Source organism: Drosophila albomicans, chromosome X (assembly GCF_009650485.2).
Source record: "Drosophila albomicans strain 15112-1751.03 chromosome X, ASM965048v2, whole genome shotgun sequence".
Lineage (NCBI taxonomy): Eukaryota > Metazoa > Arthropoda > Insecta > Diptera > Drosophilidae > Drosophila > Drosophila albomicans.
This window is the reverse complement of record NC_047627.2, coordinates 5,571,208-5,586,405: the sequence shown is the minus strand read 5'-3', so window position 1 is coordinate 5,586,405 and position 15,198 is coordinate 5,571,208. Positions and strand designations below refer to the sequence as shown.

At 42.3% G+C, this 15,198-nt stretch overlaps 3 protein-coding genes across 4 annotated transcripts in view; 2 read left to right on the top strand and 1 right to left on the bottom strand.

Moving 5' to 3' along the window:
- Positions 1-8,524, top strand: part of LOC117571695 (uncharacterized) — a 51,137-nt gene extending 42,613 nt beyond the window's left edge. For both annotated transcript variants that reach the window (XM_052008565.1, XM_034253992.2), the window contains 6 exons: positions 4,560-5,715; positions 6,024-6,199; positions 6,272-6,545; positions 6,608-6,902; positions 6,970-7,091; positions 7,165-8,524. In XM_052008565.1, the coding sequence (XP_051864525.1) occupies positions 4,560-5,715; positions 6,024-6,199; positions 6,272-6,545; positions 6,608-6,902; positions 6,970-7,091; positions 7,165-7,316 (2,175 nt within the window). In that variant the 3' untranslated portion in view covers positions 7,317-8,524. The remainder of the gene's footprint in view (positions 1-4,559; positions 5,716-6,023; positions 6,200-6,271; positions 6,546-6,607; positions 6,903-6,969; positions 7,092-7,164) is intronic.
- Positions 8,525-9,811: 1,287 nt separating this feature from the next.
- On the bottom strand, positions 9,812-11,425 carry LOC117577958 (beta-1,3-galactosyltransferase brn). Its single transcript, XM_034263003.2, has 2 exons — positions 10,987-11,425; positions 9,812-10,928 (listed from the first exon to the last, which is right to left on the bottom strand). The coding sequence occupies exons 1-2, from the start codon at positions 11,264-11,266 to the stop codon at positions 10,018-10,020; spliced, it is 1,191 nt and encodes a 396-aa protein (XP_034118894.2). The 5' UTR covers positions 11,267-11,425; the 3' UTR covers positions 9,812-10,017.
- An 839-nt stretch (positions 11,426-12,264) lies between these two features.
- LOC117577796 (uncharacterized) lies at positions 12,265-14,431 on the top strand. The gene is made up of 2 exons (XM_034262724.2): positions 12,265-12,569; positions 12,627-14,431. The coding sequence occupies exons 1-2, from the start codon at positions 12,493-12,495 to the stop codon at positions 14,314-14,316; spliced, it is 1,767 nt and encodes a 588-aa protein (XP_034118615.1). The 5' UTR covers positions 12,265-12,492; the 3' UTR covers positions 14,317-14,431.
- The last annotated feature ends 767 nt before the right edge of the window (positions 14,432-15,198 follow it).

Here is a 15,198-nt window from a genome sequence, read left to right as displayed (position 1 = left end):
AACAACATAAAGTTATTATAGAAGTTTTAAATAAAGAGCAAATTAATTTTTACCATTTCATTTTCATTTACTCAGAAAACTACGCAAACATTTTTTTCATTCTTAGTTTAAATCGCACCTGAAGCTTTTAGGCAAAATTTACTTTAATAAATTTGATTTTATTATAGTTACTTAAAAAGACTAGAAACTACACAAAGTCATAAAAATTGTTGGTCGAAGCTGCCGCATGTGTTGTTCATGAGTTGCAAATGCCGCCCAAGTTGTGGCACTTCAACCTTTGCTGCTGCTGCTGTTGTTGCTCTTGCTGTTGAGTTAGCGTTGATTGAGTGCGCTGTAAATGTGGCTAACGCCCACATGGCTTAAGATGTGCTGTGGCAAGTTGCTCGTGGCAAGTTGCAAGTTGCAAGTTCTTCAATTCCAAACTGAGCGCCATTCATATGCATACATATGTGTGAATTGTTTTTGGGCACTCAGCTGGCATTTCCTGTTAGCCCAGCGGTGGCATTTAGCAGCTGATTGCAATTCGCAATTACAGCAACAAGTGAGTGCAACAGGCAACAGGCAACAGACAAGAGGCAACTGGCAACTGGTTGCGCATCATCTGCAAATTAGAGAAGTGCTCAAGAAGTGGAGATTTGAGTTGGATGGTGCCCCAAGGACGCCCCAAAAATAAACTTGGGCGAGTTGTGCGCATTTAGGGGCTATAAATAAAAATGCGAATCGTGCAGCGTGCAACGCACAACTCACAACGTGCAACACACACAACGGTGGCAATGACGTCAAACGTATTTCGCAAACGAATCGAATGCAATCCAAGTGTTTTTTTTTTCTGGTTGCATTGCATTGCATTTATCTCGCTCAGACGATCGCTCGCTACGCTCGATTGCTTGCCATGTAATTGGCTCTCGGCTGGCGACTCCAAATGCTCAGCCTGCAACTGCCACAGCAGCAGCAACAAGCTGCAACTGCTCTCTGTGTATGTGTGTGTGTGTCTCATGCAGATTGGCAATTGTAGAACAAGAACACAAGAAGAAAAAAAAAGGCAGCAACAAGGCAACACTCGAAAGCGACTCCCTGCGATGCTGCTGCTGCTTGTTGTTGTTGCCACTGCTTGTTGCAAGTTGTAGCTGTTGGCTGGCAGCTGGCAGCATTGCATTGCCACCTCCTGCAAAACAGTTGTTGCTGTTGCTGTTGTCGTTGTCAATGTTGCTCATGTTTGCTGCTTCTCTAGTTGCATGCCCCGCATCTCTCCCTCTCTCCCTCTACCCTTCTCTTTCTCTAGTTCTTGCTCTCCCTCTTGCAATTGGACACGGCATTCGCTTTGCCACAGCTCTGACTTAATGTTGTTTGTAATAGCCACGTTCCGAGCGCTGTAATCATTTCCCCCCATCCCCCCTTCTACCTTCTACCTTCACCCTCCCTCGCTCGGCACTCTCTTCATAATTGTTGCATGCCGCTGTTGCTTAGTTCTGCTCGCTGATCGCTGGCCAAACGATCGCTGACCACTTCGCCTGGGACAATTTAGCAAACAAATTGAATTCAATATGTTAATATAATTGCAGAGCTGTGTTGCCCAAGTGGCCCCTCCCCCTCTCCCTCTCCCTTCTCTTCACTGATTCTTCTTCTTCACTCCCGCAATGCGACTGACTGCAAAAGGAGGCGTGGCAGTGAACATCAATTGCAGCTTGCGAATAAACACAATTGCAAACAGCAGCATCGTTATCGATACAATAACATTACAGACACGTTACAGCCTATCGTTATCGATAATTCCATAATTAACGGCTATCGTTATCGATAATTCCATAATTAACGCCTTTTCAGTTGTTCAGCTATTCATCTTGAGCAAACAGAAATGAACATGCAAACATTCAATAGTTAGATTCTAATATCAATCGATCGATCTTTACAATTATCGATGACACGTTGCAGCACAAGCCTGTCGTTATCGATAGCCCCTTAATTTGGCTATATTTTATTAAAGTTACCTATAATTAAAGCAGCTGAATCAACATCGATCTTCACAATTATCGATCACACCTTATCGATAATGCGTTCCCATCTTCTTTAATTCAATATCGATCACATCACATCATCGAAGGATGTAATTTTCTACAAAATCACCTTTCTTTCTCTAGTTACCACGTAAGAAACAACATTCATGCAATCTTCACTATTATCGATCAATGCAACAGTCGATCGTGATCGATAACTCAATTTGCATGCTTGCTCAGCAACTCCCACTCAAGAAGCTTCTTTTGTTTTGGTGGTGTCTGACTTCCGCATCTCGAATATTTGAAAATCGAATGCAAATGAATAATGAATAAACTCACGAGAGAATAAACTGCATAAATTTGAGTACACGTCGAGTGTCAACAAAAAAAGGCAGAAGCATTGAAGGGTGACTGAATAAAACGAGTGTGAATAAATGATAAATCCACAGCTTGACCCAAGGCTTAACCCATGTTGTCCATTGCGGCGTAGGCAAAAGCTTAACCCTTGAGCTTGAGCGTATAATGAGACTTTAATGGTTGCGGATAATAATAATAAGATACGCACTTGAGGATTTGCAAGCTAAGAATCGACAATTGAATAAGCGATAATGTTCAAGTACACTCAGTGAATGCACTCACACTCATTCACAATCGCACTCGTTAAACCGAATGACTTGCCAGACTTTGCAGCAGAGACGCGCTTTCGCTTTTCGCACCTCGAGGCACAAAAGTTGCCAGTTGCGCGTTGCGAGTTGCGCCCCCGCAACAAGACAGAAGTGCGGCTGTTTGTGGCAGCTGCAAGTTGGCAAAACAAGAGCCAAAGGCAATTTGCAGCACCGAAATGGAAGCCACAAGAATTGCAATTGCAATTGGAAATTGGAAATTCGAAATTCGAAACGAGGCCATTAGAATTTTCAACCGCAGAAATACAAAACAGAACATCAAGAGCAAGAGCGAGAGCGAGAGAAGTGGCAACTAGAGTAGCTGGTGGCATCTGCCCGGTGGCAAGTGGCAGTGAGGCCATTGTAATTTCCGCCTGGGCAGCTCATTAAAGTCTTCGACTTGTTCGCAACGTTGTGGCAACGAACTTCCAACCAGCCAAGAGGCCAAGGGCAGCTCAAGATGATGGGAGGAGGGGAAGATGTTGCAAGTGCTGAGCAGGGGGAGGCATTTCTTATTGGTTCGCTGGTTTGCTGCTGGCCAGTTCAGTTAAGCGTGTAATAGACCAGCGGATGTTTTCAGCCGCAGCTCAGCACAACCCACTCAACCAAAAGGGTTCTTCCCACTCTTTGCTCCCCTCTTCTTCCCCTCTCTACTGTCGACTGTCGGCTGTCGGCACCCGCAATTAGCGAGTCGTCAAACAGCAGCAGCAAAAATAGATTTGCACATTTCACCTAATTCAATTTGCATATTCCGTTTCCCGTTTCCACACAGAAACATATTCAATTTAAGTTAGAAATGAGAATAAGATAAATTCTAAGGACTAAAGGTAGTTGAATCAATGTATGGGAAATCTTTTCCCAAATCTCAAAAGTATGATAGTATTCAATTTAAGTAAGAATAGAAAAAGTTATATAAATGCATGGGAAATCTTTGGGAATAAGATAAATTCTTATGACTAAAAATAGTTCAATCAAAGCATAGTCGTATTAAATTTATGTAAGAATAAGTGAGAATAGAAATAGTTATATAAAAATAATCTTTAGAAATAAGATAAATTCTAATAACAAAAAAAAGTAAAATCAAAGCACGGGAAATCTTTTCCAATATCCCAAACTAAATCTGTTTTAAAATGCGATTTTTATAAAAGAAATTATAATTTTTATATGATATTCTTAGGAATAGAAATAGATATATAAAAGCATGAGAAATCTTTGGGAATAAGATTCTAATAAAATACTAAGGACTAAAAATAGCATGGAAAATCTTTTTCCAAATCCCAAAAGATATATTTAATTTATGTACAATAATAAGTGTAAATAATAAAAATACTTAGGAATGTAAACAGATAAATAAAAGCATTGGAAATCTTTGGGAATAAGATAAATTCTAAGGTTTTAAAAATGGTGAAATGAAAGCATGGAAAATCGTTTCCCAAATCCCAAGATTTCTTAGAAATAGAAATAGATATAAGAAAGCATCTTTTCGCAAATCTGTTTTAAAATGCGATTTTATGAAAGGAAATTCTAATTTTTATATGATGAATATGAATTGAATTGAAAATTCCCTTAAATAACTAAACTCATAAAAATAGGGAACCAGAACTTTTAGCTTAACTTGAGGATCATCTAAAGCAGAACACGTTTAGAGTTTAATCTGAGCGTATGCAGTTGACAGCTCTTGAATCTTGAAGTAATCACAAACATCTGCGTATCTGCGTAAAACGCAAATAGTTTTCGCCCGAGAGACTTGAACAATAAATCTAGCAGCTTAAGTGAGGAAATGTAAAATTGTAAAATGCAGTCATAAAAAGGCAAACTTTAGCATTAACTGAACCGAACTGAACTGACTTCCAGAACTTGTTCTCAATCTCCACTTGTTTTTTTTTATATGGACTACTTGCAGATGCAAATGGCAGCGAGGAGAACAACAACAACAGGCAGCAGAACGAGGATGTGCACTCTCAGTGTGCTGGCTCTTGGACTGGCGATGCTGATGATGCTGCCCAGCGAGGCAGCTGCTCGCATGGCGTTCGAGAAGCTGACAGATTACGATTTCGCTGGCACCACCTACTACAGCGTGAAGAATCTATCGCTCTACGAATGCCAAGGCTGGTGTCGCGAGGAGGCCGATTGTCAGGCAGCCGCCTTCAGTTTCGTGGTCAATCCGCTGTCGCCGTCGCAGGAGACGCACTGTCAGCTGCAGAACGATTCGTCGGCAGCGAATCCATCGGCGGCGCCACAACGTTCGGCCAACATGTACTACATGGTGAAGTTGCAGCTGCGCAGCGAGAACGTCTGTCATCGTCCTTGGTCGTTTGAACGGGTGCCCAACAAAATCATTCGCGGTCTGGACAATGCCCTGATCTACACCAGCACCAAGGAGGCTTGTCTGTCGGCCTGTTTGAACGAGAAGCGTTTCATTTGTCGCTCGGTGGAGTACGATTACAATAACATGAAGTGTGTGCTCAGCGATTCGGATCGTCGCAGCTCGGGACAATTTGTGCAGCTGGTCGATGCCCAGGGTACCGATTACTTTGAGAATCTCTGCCTGAAACCCACCCAAGCCTGCAAGAACACACGCTCCTTTGCCAACGCACGCATGGGCGTCTCCGAGGAGAAGGTCGCTCAGTATGTGGGACTCCATTACTACACCGACAAGGAACTGCAGGTGACCTCGGAGTCCGCTTGCCGTCTGGCCTGTGAAATCGAATCGGAGTTCCTTTGCCGCTCGTTCCTGTATCTCGGACAACCTCAGGGTGCTCAATACAATTGCCGCTTGTATCATTTGGATCACAAGACACTGCCCGATGGCCCCTCGACCTATTTGAATCACGAGCGTCCTCTCATCGATCACGGCGAACCCATTGGCCAGTACTTTGAGAATCAGTGTGAAAAGTCCGCCGCATCGAACTCTGGCAGCAACGCTGGCAACTCACCACCTGGCACACTGGACAAGATCGATACACTGCCCGTTAGCCTGGACACCATCGAGGATCCCAATCTGACCAACATGACGCGCAACGATGTGAACTGCGACAAGACCGGCACCTGCTACGACGGTGAGTACTTCTAAGTACTCAAGGGTACTTTATTATCTTCCCCTGACCACATGACTTCCTGATTTTATCTAGTCCGCTGTCTAGTCTTAATCTAGGAAGGGTATTTTATTACAATTCCTGACTTTCCAAGATCCTGATTAGTCCGCTATCTAAATTTGTAGTTCCACAAGTATTTCATTATAGTTTCTGATTTCTTTATTACCCAAGGGTATTTTATTATCTTCCCCTGACTTCCTGAGTTTATCTATTACTTCTTGACTTTCCCGTTAACCCATTTGCATACTAATCGCCACTCTTATCTCCCACAGTCTCGGTACACTGCAAGGACACACGTATCGCTGTCCAGGTTCGCACCAACAAGCCCTTCAATGGCCGCATCTATGCCTTGGGTCGCTCCGAAACCTGCAACATTGATGTCATCAACTCCGATGCCTTCCGTCTCGATCTGACCATGGCTGGCCAGGATTGCAACACCCAGAGCGTGGTACGTATGACAACTAGTAAATATTATCCCGAACTTTAGCTAATCTTTGTACTTATTTTCTGCCTCAATTAGACCGGTGTGTACTCGAATACAGTTGTGCTGCAGCATCACAGCGTGGTGATGACCAAGGCCGATAAGATCTATAAGGTGAAGTGCACATATGACATGAGCTCCAAGAACATCACATTCGGCATGATGCCCATCCGCGATCCTGAGATGATTCACATCAATTCATCGCCCGAGGCGCCACCACCAAGGATTCGCATTCTGGACACACGTCAGCGCGAAGTGGAGACTGTGCGCATCGGCGATCGCCTCAACTTCCGCATCGAGATCCCCGAAGACAGTGAGTATTTCACAAATTTCCCTCCCCCTTGGAAATTCAATTAATTTGATTTTCCCTTCCAGCTCCTTATGGCATCTTTGCTCGCTCGTGTGTGGCCATGGCCAAGGATGCACGCACCAGCTTCAAGATTATCGACGACGATGGCTGCCCTACCGATCCCACCATCTTCCCCGGATTCACCGCCGACGGCAATGCATTGCAATCGACCTATGAGGCATTCCGTTTCACCGAAAGCTATGGCGTCATCTTCCAGTGCAACGTCAAGTATTGTCTGGGTCCCTGTGAGCCGGCTGTCTGTGAATGGAACATGGAATCCTTTGAATCCCTGGGCAGAAGGCGTCGTCGTTCCATTGAGAGGTGAGTTCTACTTTTAGTTATGGAACGAATTTGCCATACTGACTCTTTCCGTCTCTTTCCAATCTAGTCCCGCCAATGAGACTAAGAGCGAGGATCATATGAACATCTCACAGGAGATTCTGGTGCTGGACTTTGGAGATGAGAAGCGTGAGTTCTTCAAGGCGGATCCCAGCACAGACTTCTCCAAAGGTAAGCAATCGATATTAACCTGATCTAACCTCTCTTTACTCAACTCTGCCTCTCTCTTTCTCGCACACTGCAGACAAGACTGTGACCATCATCGAGCCGTGTCCCACAAAGACGTCCGTGCTGGCGCTGGCCGTAACCTGTGCGCTCATGATCCTGCTCTACATTTCCACATTGTTCTGCTACTACATGAAGAAATGGATGCAGCCCCACAAAATCGTAGCATAAGTTTAGGCGCCGCAGTAACAAGCAACAACAACAGCATCCGCAGCGAAAGCGTAAACAAAAAAAAAACAGCAACGAAAAGCAAAAGCTGAAACAAAATAAAATGCACACACAGAGGAGAAAAAGGAAAACAAAAATCATACACAACAAAATTGTCACCTACACAAAAAACATACACACACACACAGACAGCATCTCACACACTCATTCGCTATGTCTATCTCTCTCGCCCTAAAGCCTGCACTGTGCACGCTGCTATTGTTGTCGCCATCGCTATCGTTGTCGGCACTCAGCGCTCTCTTTTGCAGGAGAGTTCCAGCAATGAGAGCACACACAGCGCAGCGCAGTAACTTAACAATTATCGCACATCGATCGCACTTTCGATATCGATAGCGAATGCGATTGCGATAGCGGACGCATAGCGCAAGCTGCCTGCAATTAGCTGACAAGCGTATATTTTTTGTTTTTTTTTTTTTTAATTAATTTACTATATATACAATTTATTTATTTATATTTATTTAGAATTAGAGAGCGTGAGATACTTCCAGATCATCGCCCAAGCCTATTTTTTATGCATACATATAAAAAAAAAACAAAAAAACATATTCTCTAACAATTAGTAGAAAAGCAACAACAAGAACAACAACAAAAATCAAATGCACTTTTATATTTATGCGTAACATAAGAAGAAGAAGAACGCATAATGCGCGCACGTACTTTCTATAAAGTTACGAAAGAGAGAGTTAATCACAAAAACAAATACAGCCGCAACAAAACATATGCGACAGATAGAGAGAGATAGATTGAGAATCGAGCTTAAAGCTCAATCCGATCGTTCTCTTTTGTAACTTGTATAGAGACTGCGGCCGCTAACACACACACACACATACACACGTGCAATCACGCACGTCTACTCGTACACGCCCAGCTAATTTTCCACTCATTACACACACATACAAACACACGCACACGCACATACTCACAATTATTTAATTTAAAAGAAAACGCAATGGAAACCAGCAAACTGATGCAATTTAAGCAAATACAAATACAAATACATAAATAACGAATAACAAGAAAAATACAGAAATTAAAACAAGAGCAAAATGAACAGAATTTCATAGCGTGTACAATGAAATTGTGCTTAATTGTATTGCATTTATTTAATTTAAATCTATTTATGATAATAAAGAATGATAACACAAAACAAATATCCTAATACTATGTTTGATTCTTTTTGTGTCCCTTTTGCTCTTCTAACAGAGCATTTGTTTTTGTAAATACTCTTTTACATACATACATACATATGTACATATGAGCTAGAAATGCATTCGCATTCTTTCTCTTTCTTCCATTATACATATGACCATAAGCTAACTGAGCAACAACAATTTCCCAAGCTTTGCCGCTATTTCTCCCATTCGCATGCGTTTTGTTATTGGGATTTGGAAAAATTTGCATTTTCGTTGATTGCAGAATGTTTGGCATCGGAGACTTTAATATTTTTTTTTATGGCGTTCATATTATGCTTACAAGTCTATTAAAAGCATAGAATTAACCCAAATAAAAATTTGCAAAAAAATATTTGTTCTCGAATTTGCTTTGTTCGCCACACTGAAAAGTTAAGCTTCATTTTTTTCAGTGCAAGTGAAAAGGAACGAAGTGTAATCATTCTTGTACATATGTACAAACATATATATATATATATATATATATATATGTATGTATGTATGTATGTTTATATATACAAATGCGTATGGATGTGTGCATATTTGCTTTTATTTTTGTTGGTATGTATGTTCATACATATGTACATACATATATATGTGAGAGGATTAGTGAGTGAGCTTTGAGTGAGTTTTTTTTTCCATGAAATTGACGGACTCAAAATGGTCAGAAACGTTATTTAAGGGATTGATTATATTATCGTTAAGTTACATATTTAGATTTTCTATTTAACTTTTAGTATGAAATTAATTAAAAAAAGGCATTAAATGTATTCAATTGGAAGATAATTCTCTAATATGTACATATGTAGCTCCGCCAAAAAAAGGCATACATATGTATGTATTTAAGTGTGTATATATGTACATACATATTAATCCCAGGTTAGCCCATGACTCGGGTGGTAACTTAAAAGACAAAAAAAAAAAAAAAATCTCAGGTTAATAGTTAATATGTATGTATAAATCTCTTATACTTTTTGAAATAGACTCACCACATATGTAAATATGATAAAAGAATCTACATATCAGCAATTTCCAGTGTTGATGATCTATCCACTATCTCATTAAACATGATATTTTATACAAATACATACATACATACATATGTACACATGTACATAATTTCCAATTTGTAAACGTTCTGCTTCGATTTAATTATGATAATTGAAGTCATCTAATGATAACTTCATTCTATGTACAAACATACATACCTACACATTTTTAATGAATTAAAACACGCCAGATCGAGTTAGAAAAGATTTATGTATAAATATAAATTACGGTTTACATTTGCAACTTAAAACTATGGCTGGACTTCAGCTTGCACAATGGAATATGCCTAAGCCTACGATTCTCTTAGTCTGTGTATGTGAGTATATATACGAGTATATATATGTATTTGTATAGTTATAGATTAGTATTGCGCTGGACTCGGTTGTATTTTGTGGACGGTACTCTTAAGTAATATTGATCGGTGGTCATCTCAGCTTCAGCGGCTCTACATGGGCGACACCGTGCTCGGGAGCTGGCGACTTGACGCTGGCTAGGCACGTCTCCTTGAGGGATTTTCCCGCTGGCCGCTTGCTGCACTCATCAAAGTAGCACTTCTCGACATTGTGCAGAAACTCGACCAGGAGCTTGGCATCGCCACCATTGGGCCCGGCAAAGTATTCACACTCGTAGCCATGCTGCTTGAGATCCCGCACACAACAGTCGAGGAACTCGGCATTGGCCGAATACCAAGCATTGTGCCGCTTGAGCGGAATCCCTAGACGAGTGCGCACCACGCCCGTCAGCCAAGTGTCATCGATCCAGAAGATGGCCACGCGTTCCGCCTCCGCCACAAGACGCGCCGCCGTTGCCCCATTGGTGATGTAGAGCCAACCCGACAGATAGGCGGGATACAGGGCATGTGGATACTCCTGCTTGGTCACATACCATTTGTTGGCCTGATTACGTATGGGCGGCTTGGCATCGAGCACATAGCCAGCCAGGAGAGTGCTGCTTGTGGCCAGCGCCGGGGCATCCACTTCTAGGGATTCCAAGTAGCGTCGCAGATGGAACACATCGTAGATGATGTCATCGTCCAGCTTGATGATGAACTTGCTGCGCCCGCTGCCGCATTCGTTGGCCGCCCAACGCAATCCCATCACATGCTTGTAGCTCAGATTGCGATAGTCCTCCACAAAGTTGCCCTGCAGCAGATCCCCGAAGCGTGTCTGTTCCGACGCCAGCTGCGGCTGTGTCACAAACTTTTCGCGCGGCGGCAGCGCTGCCAGCAGAAAGACACGCTGCAATCCCATCTCGGCCAGCTTGCTCTGTGGAATCGCCTGACGGTGAGCGGCACGCAGTGCATCGTGTCCGGCATACGAGGTGACAATGAGCACGGCTGCAAAGTGTTGCTTATACGTTATTGTGACCAATTCAAGTGGATTTCAAGTGCTCACCTAGCAATTCTCGCTCGGCACGACGACAAACGTCGCTGGCCAGCAGATACTCAAAGTTGCTCAGATTGAGCAGTGCACCAGGAGCAGAAGGGGTGATGACTCTATTTTCATCTGCAGCTGTGGCAGTAGCGGGGGCGGGAGGCAGATGAACGAGGAACTCATCTTGTTCATCATTATCGTCATCACGATGCAAATGATTCGATATGTAGCTGATGCACAAGATAATGATGACGATTAGCGATAACACAATTGGTAGCAATCTGCGGCCGCGCATGCGCATCTTCGAACATTACGCTACTAGTGTGTGTGTGTGTGTATTTCTACTATGTCGATGCTTACTTCTTTTAGTTTAGTAAACAATTAGGCGCTTTGTATGCAAACAAATCACAATTATTCAAAACTACATCACACACACACACACGCACCACTGCAATACCAACAACAATGTACTGTGTACTAATATCGATACACAGAGAAATGCAGCTCAACCAAAAGACAGTGTTATCGATATGTCTTATACGCTTGTGACGTCACAACAATCAATGCGAACGTTTTTCTATGAAGCATGTTTTTCAGTTGACTATTTAAATTAGCAAAAATGCAAAACAAATAAATAAGCATGGAAAATTTTGTATTTATTTATAGTAAGTTAGTTGTAGAGTTTGCAAGCAAAGCTGAGTATCGCTATTCAAATAAATTAATAGTGGATTAGGTACATGCATTATTAAATATAAAATTAAACGAATGTGTGTAAAATTATTAATTTGCTGTTTGCATTTATGTGTCGATTGTAAAAATATACTTGCTTATAGAACATTTCATTTCATTGCACAACGTAGATAATTTCCAAACAATACAGAAATACATATACAAATAACAAGCGATTAGCATATTCTTTCAATCAATTAGTAGTTGTTGTTAGTTAGCTAATTTGTAGATCATTGCACATTTACAGTTTTCCTTGTTAAATTTAATATTCTCAATGATCTGTATTATTAGGAGAAAAACAAGTTTTCAATTGAGCAGTATATCATAATATAAAATCAAAGTATTAATATAAGCCAAAATAAAGTAAGCAAATAATAATATATTTATGTATTTAATGTTGGCTAAAAGCCATAAACTATTATTTTATTATTAATATGTTGACTACCGATACAAAAAAAATAATAAATATGTACATATGTATATAAATTGCTGTTAAGTTTTCGCGTTGGTATATTTATAGTAGAATATTCATTTAAGCTTCTTTGGCGTATTTGAGCTGATAAGCTGCGGTCACACTGCCAATAACCGTTGACTGGTTCGGTTGCTGTTGCAGTAGCACTTGAGTGTGAAATTCAGTTCCTGTTGTGCATGTTGTCTTACTTTGTTTTAAATAAGTGACGTACAAAGCGCGCATACAAATATTCAATAAAAATAAATAACTACATATAATGCTGTTGAAGCACCTGGCTCACTGGTGTTTACTTGTGTTGTGTGATTGTGTGTGTATGTTTTTTAAATATGGCGCGCACTGCGTTTGATGTGCAACGGGACTTTGCTCTCAGTAGCGGACTGCGCTCGGAAATTATTTGGGACTCGTAAGTTGAAGAGAAAATCTAATCAAAAACTACTCCAACTCCTTGTAATTGTTTCAGCCTGTCGGCGCAACAGTCCGAGGTGCTGAAACAAAAGATTACCAACATAATTTGCGAGTCAAATGCAAGCAAAAATGTCAAACAATTGGAGAGGCAGCGACAACAGCTCTTCGACAACGTTTGGAAACAAAGGATCTACACCAATGGCACACTGCTCTCCAGCATTATCTATGTGCTGGTCACTAGCGAAACGAATGCCCAGCTAGCACTGCAGTCCACCAGCTTCAGCTGTCATCCCGTGGTGCGCACCAGGAAATGCATTCAACCTTCGACGGGTAACCGAGACAGCAGTGAAAACTGTTGCATGATCTTCATCGATGAGCTGGGCCGCGTCTATCCGAACTGGTCAAGCTATCTGGGCAACAACTCGCTACCCAAGGGCCTGATGATAGCCCCTCAATTGGGCATCTACACATTTGGCGGCGCTGGCGAGGATCAGATGCTGCTCACAGTGCAAGCGACGCCAGCTTCGTGTCTCAAGCAGCAACTGCTGCTTGTGGGCGACAACATTGCCACTATGGGTGGTCTAGTGGCCACTGTGCCCGTGGCTGCCACGTTGGCGTTGCCAGTGGCGGCGCCGCTACTAATTGCTGCCACCGTGGTGGGCGTGTCAACGGCCGCCTACAGCACAATACGTTCGGTGGGACGTCTGATCGATCGTCGCTGGCACGCACAGTCCACATCGCTGCGTGATCGCGATGCACGCACCAGCTGGCTGGGCGTGGCCGGAGGCGTGGTGGGTCTCGGCGCCACAGGAGCCACCACAGCGCTGACAGCATTTGCGAGCCGGGCAAGTTTGGGCACGCAGCTGGCCGTGCGTGGCATCAATGTGTCGTCCGTACTGGTATCGGGTGGTGGTGTGCTCAACGGTGTTTTCGAGCTATATCTGAAGCTACGCGATGAGGAGTCCTTGACGCGTTACGATGTGCTGCAAGTGGCCAGCAGTTTGCTCATTTTTACGCACTCTGTTAACAACCTCCGCATCGCTGCCAAGGTCTCAAATGGCGCAAGTTTGCGTCGTGCCTTGCGACAGCAGACGCGCAAAGCCCTGAATCGCATTTCGCAGGAGTCGAGCAAGCTGCAAGGTGGCGGCAAGAAGTTTAAGCTGGACATTGTGCGTACTTTGAACGATATTCCCGTGAAGGAGGCGCTGCTGGGGCTGCACAAGCTACACTCACATCTCGCCCAAGGTGCCACAGTATTAACAGCCGTTGGAGCAGCTGCCGCTGGTTTGTTGCCCAGTTTTGTTGTGACTACTGAAGATGGCGAGATGCGTCTGGATGTGGAACAGTTGGCCGCCCAATTTGGGCTCAAGTTTGTACGACAAATTGGCAATTTGGGCAGCTTTATGGATGTGCTGGATGCCACGTCGCGTTACTACAGCGAGCAGGCAACACAGTTTCTGTTGCGCTTGACGCGTACTTTTATGGAGCAGCAGGTGGATGGCATAGATCGTCGGCTAAACACGTTTGTCTCCACCGAACTAGTGCTGTATCGCATCTTGATGCACTGCATCAACAATTATCAGCAGCACGCCGCTGACTTTCTGGAGCGACGTCGTCAGCACATTCTCGACGTGGTCAACAACTATTTCGAATCACTGCAACCCGATCCGGAAACGGAGCAGGGCCAGAGCAGGCGACACAATTGTAACGTCTGCCAAGGCATCTACTATGTGTCTACTTTGTGAACGTGTGCCTCAGAAATCAATTTGTCATTTAGAGATTAAGCTTAATTCCCACATTTTACTTTTGTTTGTATTAAAGCTGACTATTATTCTTGTCTTGTCATTTGAGCAGTGTGTTTCCCCTTCAATTAGCATTTAAAATCGTTTTGTTTATTCAAATATGGGGCGCATAACTGATAAGAATGAGGATTATCGATTAAGTTTCGATGTTTTTGACATTTTTCGAGCTATCGATTTTGACGGTTAACATTACTGTTGTTTCCCAGCCAAATAATATAAAATTACAATATTTAACAATTATTATTATTTAGTAATGAACATAATACAGCAATCAATTGACGAAATATAGTTATTAGCCAAGCGAAAACACAAAACCCCCAATAATTGCCATAATGTTATCAATGTGTTGTATATTAGTATATTTTCCAAACGAAGGAAAAAGTCTGTTAACGCTAAATTGAGCTAACAGCACGCGAGCACATATATACGCACTTTTATGTTAATTCTACAATTACAGAAAATACCATAATTCCAATTTAGTGCAATGTCAAGTGCCAAATGTCTGCTAATGTGCGCGGTTAATTTGACGCCATTACGAATATACTTGTGTGAGGCCAGAATTAGTAAATTAGTACGCACGTTATACCAAATTAGTTGCACTCAATGCTTTGCTACAAGTAATATCTTATTGAGTATGTCTCTGACATTTTGTTGCATTTAGAAATGTGGCACCAAAAAAGTCCATTTAAAATTATCATAGATTGCTTGAATGGATTAATGTTTCCTTGTCACACACCCCAGCATAGGGATTGAACTCCACTAATGACCACCTGTCCAATCAAAATTGACAAGCAAAAATACCAGAAACAAAAAATACCAAATTGA

Bases quoted from the DNA above. Each gene is read 5' to 3' on its own strand.
- LOC117577958 (XM_034263003.2), bottom strand. From the start codon at position 11,266: ATGCGCATGCGCGGCCGCAGATTGCTACCAATTGTGTTATCGCTAATC. The intron at 10,929-10,986 runs GTGAGCACTTGA...AACACTTTGCAG, and splicing joins TGCCGAGCGAGAATTGCTAG to CCGTGCTCATTGTCACCTCG.
- LOC117577796 (XM_034262724.2), top strand. From the start codon at position 12,493: ATGGCGCGCACTGCGTTTGATGTGCAACGGGACTTTGCTCTCAGTAGC. The intron at 12,570-12,626 runs GTAAGTTGAAGA...TAATTGTTTCAG, and splicing joins TCGGAAATTATTTGGGACTC to CCTGTCGGCGCAACAGTCCG.